The sequence below is a fragment of the Arachis ipaensis genome, chromosome B01 (assembly GCF_000816755.2).
Source record: "Arachis ipaensis cultivar K30076 chromosome B01, Araip1.1, whole genome shotgun sequence".
In the NCBI taxonomy this organism is placed as follows: domain Eukaryota; kingdom Viridiplantae; phylum Streptophyta; class Magnoliopsida; order Fabales; family Fabaceae; genus Arachis; species Arachis ipaensis.
This window is the reverse complement of record NC_029785.2, coordinates 107,355,740-107,365,086: the sequence shown is the minus strand read 5'-3', so window position 1 is coordinate 107,365,086 and position 9,347 is coordinate 107,355,740. Positions and strand designations below refer to the sequence as shown.

Genomic DNA, 9,347 nt, shown 5'->3' with positions numbered 1-9,347 from the left:
TTTGCCTTGTCTTTTGTTACTACCAACAAACAACAGTGACATTTTCTGTGTCTTTGACTCCATTGTCTCTGTCTAATACACAATCCAAATACTACCTTAAGCAATAAGTTTATATAATATGACAACGAACAGTAATGGAGAAAATTTAAACATTAATCATCAACAGATCATTAATTTAAACATTAATGATTTGTAAATAACTTTTAATTTTGACAATCCATGTAAGGTTTAGCAGCCAAAACTTCTACTCAAAACACCAACTCTCTAGCATGTTACATAGTTTTACATGCACTATGTTAACTGCACGCTGTCTCTCTCTAAACTTGTTCTATTGCTAGCTTATGGATTCTATTATTTATATTCACATTTCATGCAGATCATGGCTCTGCTTCCGAAACTTCCGCTTCAACCCCAGTTACTACAGACTGGTAATGTGCCTATTATCCTCTCTCAAAGTTTATTTAGTTCCTGGCCCATTGCCCTGTATGTGTAATTAATAATGTAGCTTTTCCTTTTAAATTTCAATACCAAATTTACTAATTAAATTGCTGTTTATCTGCTTGTTCCATAATTTTAGTGTGCTTAACAATTGGAGCTTATTCAAAATGGCTTGATTCTGCATCATGTGGAGTGTCCATACTGCCTTCAGTTTTGGATATCTTAATGAAGGGAATGGGTACATCCGAGGAATGTGCAGCTGCTGCTGCTTTGGCATTCAGGCACATCTGTGATGGTAAAGTTTACTGTTTGAGTATATTCATTCACTTTTTGTATGCTTGTTGGAAAGTTAAAGAATTGATTTTGTGAGTTGCAACAGTTGGTGCCAACATGATGAAGAGTGAAGACTATTACAGATATCAATTCAATTTTTGTGCTCCTAACTAAGTTTAGCACTAGCATTTTGTCTGGAGTGTTTGATTCTATCATTTTCATACGTCGTCAAAACTTTCTGGTGCTTTTATTAGGGAATACAACTTATTTATGCTTAGATTGTGTTTGAAGAAAGCATTACAGGGATCTACTTTTCCTTTTATAAAAAAAAAGATGCAAAAATAGCTTATGGAGAATTTTTAAAAGAGGATATTGATTGAGGATAATAGCTAATCAAGGATATATTTATTCAAATATTACTTGATTCTGGATTAGATTTGAGTGTTAGGATATATTTGGTCCACAGCTTGTAATCTGCAAGTGATTGAATAAGTTTTGTTATTAATATCTTTTTTTTATTGTATCTGCAAAAGTTAATTTCCATTACTTTTTCTGGAACCTATTAATTGAGATTGAAGAGTATTAAAATTAAGATGAAGACAATAATTATTATTATTTTTTTACTTCAGATTTCACGTTAGTATTTAGAGTTTGTGATTGAAATTTTTTTCATTATTCGGTATGTTAAGCACGAGTCAAATGATTTGGTTATGTTTTAGACTGCCGGAAAAAGCTTTGTGGATGCTTAGAGGGTCTGTTCCATATCTACAATAGGACTGTGAATGGGGAAGATAGTTTCAAAGTCCCTGCTGAGGACTCGTTGCATCTAGTTGAGGCCTTAAGGTATCCAGGATCCTTGAAATATATAGGGATAGTATTTTTGGTGATTGATTCTATCTCGACTGATGTGGTTTGATCTTAATTCCCATGCAGTGTGGTTGTTACTGAACTTCCTCCAGATGATGCGAAGAGAGCTCTTGAGGCATTATGCATACCAATTATATCTCCTTTACAGGTTGGTATTGGTGTACAGGGATGTTTTTGTCATACATTTTTCCTTAATAATTACACTTTCTACATTTTGCTATATCAGGAAGCCATCAATCAAGGTCCAGAGATCTTAAGCAAAAGACCTTCTCGGCAGTTAACAATTCACATTGATAGATTTGCTTACATCTTCAGGTGTGTTCCAAATTTATATTATGCCTACACGCCCCCATGTCAGGCCCAGCCTTGTGTTGTCTTAAACAATTTTTTTCACAGTTGTGAACACTTTCTGCTTGTAGGTATGTAAACCATCCTGAAGTTGTGGCAGATGCTATTCAACGGCTCTGGCCTATTTTCAAAGCTATTTTTGATCTGTAAGTAACCCAAATTTCTTCTGATTTCCATATTTTTCTTAAGTTTGTTTGTTTGTTTGTTTGTTTATTCATTCATCTGTTATTTTACTTTTTGATGCTTGCTTTGTCTGAGACAATTTTTATGACAATATTGCCAGTCGTGCATGGGACATGAGAACAATGGAATCTCTATGCAGAGCATGTAAATATGCAGTGAGTAAGCTAAACCATTAGCTTTGCTATATTCCTTAAATGTAAAATAACAACCAACCATCACCATAATAAGCTGGTGTGAATTTTACCATCGAATTGTGCAATTGAATTAGGCAATTAATTTTAACACTCTTATTAATGTTAGTCTTGTGTGCCTGAATCAACCCTCTCTCCAATTTTGATTCTGTGATCTGTCAAGTTTATGCATGGAATTTTTCATCATGTTTGCAACACAATGTGATGTGCTGTTTTTCTTCTGTGTAGTAAGCTATGTTTTAGTTGGCTGTTTGTCAGCCATGTCAATGATACAAATTTAAAATTTAATGCCAGTTCCCAGGTGGTTTCTTCCTCCTAAAGAGCCTGTACAAATGCTCAACTCTGGTTCTATGCATTGTCAACGTTGAAAAAGATTAGTTTGTAATATTGAATGCTCTGTGGCAATATTCTATCACATGTTTCTAGGTGAGAACATCTGGAAGGTTCATGGGTGTTACCATTGGTGCCATGCTGGAAGAGATTCAGAGTCTATATAGGCAGCATCACCAACCATGCTTTCTTTATCTTTCCAGTGAAGTTATAAAGGTATTTTTATCTTATCCTGCCATTTTTATCACCGTTTCTAGTAACAATATGTTGCGTAAGTTATACACGATTTTAGCTCTAGTGGTACCTTTGGTTTTAGAAGTGGTTCTCGATTTTAGAGGAGCATCTCTGGTATGCGAAGGCAAAGGGATATCTGGTATGCGAAGGCAAAGGGGATTGCCTTAGTTTCATTGAATTTTTGTTGGCTACTTTGAGTATTTTGAAGTATGGCAACATTCTATGCCTGTTTAAATTTGTTGTGTGTGTGTTTCAGTATTGCAAATTTGTAATATTTTATTGCCTGTTCTCATTTCTTAACTGAATTTCGTATATTCTATAAACAAAAGTTGACTGTTATGCATCTCGCAATTCTATTGTTGACTATAGATTGTACACAATTGATGTTAAGTGGTAATTAATTCGCTATAATTTTGATTGTTTATTGGTTTTTCAGATTTTTGGTTCAGATCCATCTTGTGCTGACTACTTGAAGAATTTGATTGAGGCTCTCTTCCAGCACACCACCCGGCTTCTCACAAATATTCAGGTATGATCCATGTCACACATTCTTTGCAACATATGAATTGGTAGTGTGGCAAGCTGGATCATTATTTCTTGCTGCAGGAGTTCACAGCTCGGCCTGATATAGCAGATGATTGCTTTTTGTTGGCTTCAAGGTGTATTCGCTACTGTCCTCAACTATTTATTCCATCGTCTGTTCTTCCTTCATTAGTTGACTGTTCTATGATTGGGATCACGGTACAATATTTATGTCTGTATAAATTCATCAATAATACTCGAAAAAAAAAAACCCCAATTAAGGATGGCATCTTGATGTCTGCGCATATTTGAAACTGCAAATGGGAGAAGACCATTGTATGAGAACCAGATACAAGCCTAGAACCATATTTTATCACACTTCTGAACTGACGTACCTTGAAAAAAAGTTGAGCATTCCTCTACAACTAAGATGGCACACAATTTCAACAAGTCCACAGTTTGACAAAATTAAGATCCCTTTACTTCCATCAAATCCTTTAATACCGTATTGAAAAAGTCTATAATAATATAGGTAGACCAACCCAATCTACTCTATGAACTATGAAACAAAAGATTCCGCAATGAATTAGCAACTGGATAAACACAAGAAAACCTGTCTCACTTCTTACTTGCCTACTTAAGTGCAGGTGTGGACATTTTTTACTCGTAATAAAGACAATGTATTGAATCTCTGATGTAATGCATTTGTTTTGCTTACTTTTTATGAAGTTAAGACGAGGGATAACTATTGACATAAGTATCTCTTTCTGCATATCATAAAATATAGAATTACCAAAGGAATACGATGGTATGTATAAGCGGAGTAAAGAATACCATCAATTATTTCATTTCAGACCATGCACCGATTTTCTAGTGCTTATTGCATCATTCTTTATGCTTTGGCATCATCTTTGTAGGGAGGCTTCCAAGTCAATATTGCATTTCTTAGCCGACATTTTTGATCTTGCAAACTCTGCATTGGGGGAGCAATTTATCCCAATCCGAGATGGTGTAATTATTCCTCGAGGCGCCAGCATCACCAGAATTTTGGTTGCCTCATTAACAGGAGCACTTCCTAAATCTCGAGTTGATGTGGTAATTTCTCAAGTCATTGTTGACATAACTTCCTAATTTTCATATATTATATACTAACCCAAAAGAAATTGATGGAAGGATGACTTGCAAACTATTTTTCTCTGAATGTCTCAGGTATCTTATACATTACTGGCATTAATGCGAGCATATGGGTCACGAGCACTGCAATGGGCAAAAGAGTGTGTGTTGTTGATTCCATCAACAGCTATCACTGACGTGGAGCGATCAAGATTCTTATCCGCCCTTTCTGATGCAGCATCTGGAGGTGATACTAATGGGTTGATTGTTCCTGTTGAAGAATTCTCAGATGTTTGCCGACGAAATAGAGCAGTTCAGGAAATAGTTCAAGAAGCTTTGAGACCCCTTGAGTTGAATTTGGGGATTGTATCATAGATTATTGGTAAATGCCTGTGATAGAGGGGGCCATTTTGGTTAGGCCTTGTCTGTTGGTTAGGCTAGCTTGTTGTGTATTATGTTATATTCATTTTTTTTCTCTCTTTTAATCAATTATCATTCTCCAGTTTTTTAGGAGAATTCCTGCCCCTGCATATTCTGTTGTGTTGGCTGGAAGAAATTATGTTAGGTGGTGTGTCTTATATGCTGGAGATGTGGGATTGGTGAGTGATGTCATTGTCCTGGGTTTCATTTTTGGGGGCTGAGTTACTTGCCATACAATTGTAAGTTAAATGTAAACAGGGAAAAAAAGGTGGGGAAATATAGTGGACAATGAAAGTTGTTGCAATTTTAAATGAATGTTGATGTTGCAAACTTTAGGGCTCTTAAAACTGGAAAATGGCCGCATGTGTTTGACATGTTAATATGCCAGCTGCTTTAATCATAACAGTCTTATGCTTGCTTGGACTTGGATATATACTGTTCACTATTGTGATTAGAAATGTTAAGCTCAAGAGCTTAAGGAAAGACAAAAAGTATGAGTAATAAATAGTTTTAGAATTGAGCTTGTTTGTGGTATATCATTAGTTCAATTATATTTGGCTACAGTGATTGCCAAGAATATATGTATTGCGCTACATTCTATCGAAATGCAGAAAGAACAAAGATATAGTGTGGGACTCTGATTACTGCAACTTTGACTGGTGGCCTCTAGGTCCTGAAAGTTCTCTACACATTATCCTTTATGAAAAAAGACTTGTTGAATGTGACCTGAATCAGTTCTCACTTCTCCGGAGTGAATGACTTTGATTGCAAATAAGCTTAAATATGCTTTTAATCTTTGGATGTATATACCAACATTACGTAATAATTCAGAATGAAATAAACTAAAGAAAATCCGACCGGCTCTAGCATTCAACGGTGGTCAGTGTAACAAAATCCTTTTGTCATCAATTATGGGTGACCCGTGCCCAAGGGCAATTGATTCTCACACACATGAAAAGCGCGTCATGATGATGAACATAATAAAAGAACACGAGTCCCTCCGGTTCCCCGTCCATTCTTCCCCACTTCCCATAATTCATTCATGCATCAAAAAATAATTGCCAGCTCTCTCTTTGTTTTTCCTTTCCCCATAAAATGAAGCCCCAATGAATCAACCACCACAAGAATAACAAGGAAACTAACAGAATGGTGTCGACATCTCAGAAGAAAAGCCTGCACTCTCTAATGGCAGCTAACCTGAGCAAGCTCACCATACCTTGTTCTTCATCATCACCACCTCCCAACAATGAACAGGATTTCGACTTTAACCATGTATTCGGGCACCACCACGACGAACCCTCAGCTGCAATGAGTCCGCACGTGATTCACAGCAGGTCCCACTCCTTTGTGGGCCCCTCCCCTCGCGTGGCCCCACCCTCCAACCCCATCCTCTCCTTCGTCAACGAACTCTCCTCTCAGAGCGAGGGAGAAGAATCCGAACAAGTGCCTCTCAATGTCATCGAAGAAGAGAAAGTGAGCCCTCGAATTGGGCCTGCGGATTTCGAGATTTTGAGGGTTGTTGGTCAGGGTTCGTTTGGGAAAGTGTTTCTTGTACGGAAGAAGAAGAAGCAGCAGCATCAAAAGAAAGAGAGCGAAGAAGAGTGCTGTGAAGATGGTGTGTTTGCGATGAAGGTGATGAGGAAGGAGACCATCATCAAGAAGAACCATGTGGATTACATGAAAGCTGAGAGGGATATTCTCACTAAAGTTGTTCATCCTTTCATTGTTCAACTTCGCTACTCTTTCCAGGTTCTTATTTATTTTGCTAAACTATCAGCGTCTGAAATTTAATGAATTTCTAGTGGACTTAAAACTAATTATGAAATTGATAATGGATTTGTATATACAGATGAATTCACTTTTGATTCAGTGTAAACAAGTGTTTTAACACTGGTTTCTAATCAAATCCTTTCTTTTGGAAACACCCAAGTTGTTGTTCTTGGATTATGGTGTCATTTATGGAAAATTAAAATTAAAGGAGTTTATAATATCTTGTGTGAAGAAATCATCCAGTCTTTCTTTTCTGCTTATAATCCTTGGACACGTAGAATACTGTGGAACAATTTTTGGATTCTGTTTTTATTTTCTTTTTCTCCTTTTCTTATCTGATCCTATCTTCTAGATCAAATACTTTATTGATCAGTTTTAACCTTAATGCTATGTTTGATTGAAATTTATGTGCAGACTAAATCTAAGTTGTATTTGATTTTGGACTTCATAAATGGAGGGCATCTCTTCTTTCATCTCTATCGACAGGGCATCTTCAGGTATAATGTTCTCCATCACTGTGAAAATCCTGCACCTTTTATTTTTATTTTTTAATTGTGGCTTTGATATGTTTGAGTAGTGAGGATCAGGCAAGGATTTACACTGCTGAGATAGTATCTGCTGTTTCACATCTTCACAAGAATGGCATCGTGCACCGGGATCTTAAACCTGAGAACATACTTATGGATGGTGATGGGCATGTAATGATCATGGCTCTTAAACTTACTGTTGTTAGGGATTTGTTTAAAAAATTGTTAAATTTCCTTGATTTAAAATTTCCTAGTTGACCTTGTATGGTATTGTCTGAATTTGTATTGATGACAAGTCAAATTTGATTTTGCTATGATATTATTTTGAATGCGTGACGTACAATATGTTCTTGAACTTTGACATTTGTCCGTATAGGTGATGCTAACTGATTTCGGATTGTCGAAAGAGATTGACGAATCAGGAAGATCCAACTCTATGTGTGGGACCATGGAATATATGGCTCCGGAAATCATACTGGCCAAAGGCCATAATAAGGATGCAGATTGGTGGAGCATTGGTATTTTGTTGTATGAGATGCTAACAGGGAAGGTAATGTCATCTTTCTCATCTTGCATCGTTATCAGTACTTATGCATAGGTTGTGTGTGCTTGAGTCATAGTTGAATAATTCAATTACATGATGGTATGCAATAATATGCACATTTGGTACCTTTTGTGGAAACAATTAAATGATTGATGCATGTGATCTACAAAAGGGATTTACTACCTTTTATAATCAAGTATGGTTCAACAGTATTTAGTAATGCAAAGTTTGAAGCTCTTCTTTTTTGGGGGGTTTATTTGTTGTCAATCTCCAATTAGTTTTCTATTGAGTGTGTCAATAACAAAAGCATAGCTCTTGACTGCATTATCTCAAGATGGCCCTTATTGTGGATGAATATTGTTTTTTTTTTTTTTTTCTTGAACGTTCTCTTAGACTTCCCCTTTTCGTAGCTCATACAGCCAAATCACAGCACTCTACAGAATGCTTTTGCTGTGCTACAAAGTGTTTTCATTCATTTTTCCTGATTTTTAGCTTTTCATTTGGCAGGCACCATTCACACACACGAACAAAAAGAAGCTTCAGGAGAAGATTATTAAAGAGAAAGTTAAACTTCCACCAACGGTTTCCACAGAAGCTCATTCTTTGCTCAAAGGGGTAAGTAGACAATAGTAGAATGTGTTCATTCCTTAAACTATTTGATAAAGGTTTTTGAATTTACTGCCTTGATGTTTAGTTAGTGTTCTTACAGAACTAAGGTCTTTTAAGTTCCCAACTGTCCTTGCAATATGTAAATCTATTTTGAAACAGGCACCCTAAGAAATGTGGTTTCTAATTCAAGGTACTAAAAACATTATTTGACATAAAAAATTATTATGTATCTTTAAAATTTTAAAAGAACACAAGGAACCTGGAAAGCTTGGTTCTCTGAGATATTATGTTATTTATTAGAGATATAGTGAGAGAGATATCTTGGATGCTTAAAAAACTGCATATGTTTTTACTCGTTACAGTTGCTGCAAAAGGATCCATCAACAAGGTTAGGCAACGGGCCAAATGGAGATGAACAGATCAAAAGTCACAAATGGTTTCGACCAATCAATTGGAAGAAATTGGAGGCGAGAGAACTCAAACCTAAGTTCAAACCAGATGTCTCCGGTAAAGAGTGTACAGCTAACTTTGACCAATGCTGGACGGCAATGCCTCCAGATGACTCACCAGCTTCCACTCCCACGGCCGGTGACCATTTCCATGGCTACACGTATGTCGCACCAAACCCTTGGCTTTCATCCAAATAGACTGAACTGCCGAAGGCGGTCATACCGGAGAGCATGTGTATTATATGGAATGGATGTATAAAAAATAAAGCAGGAAAGCGTTAGTGACTATAACCCAATTCTTCCCCTGATTCTTAGTTGAGGCTGTATCATTGTAAACAAGGGTTCTCTGTGAATGCAAAGACAAATAGCATACATATAGAGAATAATTACTGGATGAGATGGCACAGTAGTCTTCTTCCTTACCTCCCTATAAAACAACAAATTGAATTGACCCCTTTTCCGAGTCTGGGACTGGTACGGAGCATACATCAGGATATCCATTTCTAATACAAAACATGTTTATTGCGTA

At 36.5% G+C, this 9,347-nt stretch overlaps 2 protein-coding genes across 4 annotated transcripts in view; both read left to right on the top strand.

Annotated features, from left to right (window-relative positions):
• The window catches only part of LOC107611039 (transportin MOS14), a 13,767-nt gene extending 8,518 nt beyond the window's left edge, over positions 1 to 5,249 (top strand). Inside the window, exons 15-26 of one of the 3 annotated variants that reach the window (XR_002362506.1) lie at positions 377 to 428; positions 578 to 733; positions 1,431 to 1,554; positions 1,645 to 1,726; positions 1,805 to 1,893; positions 1,998 to 2,072; positions 2,210 to 2,264; positions 2,595 to 2,601; positions 2,727 to 2,846; positions 3,301 to 3,393; positions 3,471 to 3,613; positions 4,301 to 4,372. Coding sequence is in view for 2 of the 3 variants with exons in the window: in XM_021123208.1 (XP_020978867.1) it covers positions 377 to 428; positions 578 to 733; positions 1,431 to 1,554; positions 1,645 to 1,726; positions 1,805 to 1,893; positions 1,998 to 2,072; positions 2,210 to 2,264; positions 2,727 to 2,846; positions 3,301 to 3,393; positions 3,471 to 3,613; positions 4,301 to 4,481; positions 4,596 to 4,874 (1,449 nt within the window). In the remaining variant the exon portion in view is untranslated. Of the gene's footprint in view, positions 1 to 376; positions 429 to 577; positions 734 to 1,430; positions 1,555 to 1,644; positions 1,727 to 1,804; positions 1,894 to 1,997; positions 2,073 to 2,209; positions 2,265 to 2,594; positions 2,627 to 2,726; positions 2,847 to 3,300; positions 3,394 to 3,470; positions 3,614 to 4,300; positions 4,482 to 4,595 lie in introns of those variants that run through there. The other 2 variants (XM_021123208.1, XM_021123217.1) reach the window with 2 other exon arrangements.
• On the top strand, positions 5,915 to 9,347 carry LOC107633858 (serine/threonine-protein kinase AtPK2/AtPK19). The gene is made up of 6 exons (XM_016337458.2): positions 5,915 to 6,668; positions 7,104 to 7,186; positions 7,267 to 7,387; positions 7,593 to 7,766; positions 8,268 to 8,375; positions 8,732 to 9,347. Exons 1-6 carry the CDS (start codon positions 6,066 to 6,068, stop codon positions 9,014 to 9,016), a joined length of 1,374 nt encoding a protein of 457 aa, XP_016192944.1. The 5' UTR covers positions 5,915 to 6,065; the 3' UTR covers positions 9,017 to 9,347.

What these genes read in the sequence shown, in the direction of transcription:
- LOC107633858 (XM_016337458.2), top strand. Translation starts at nt 6,066, where the DNA reads ATGGTGTCGACATCTCAGAAGAAAAGCCTGCACTCTCTAATGGCAGCT. An exon ending in AACTTCGCTACTCTTTCCAG is followed by an intron (nt 6,669 to 7,103) that starts GTTCTTATTTAT and finishes ATTTATGTGCAG; the next exon opens with ACTAAATCTAAGTTGTATTT. An exon ending in ATGAGATGCTAACAGGGAAG is followed by an intron (nt 7,767 to 8,267) that starts GTAATGTCATCT and finishes TTCATTTGGCAG; the next exon opens with GCACCATTCACACACACGAA.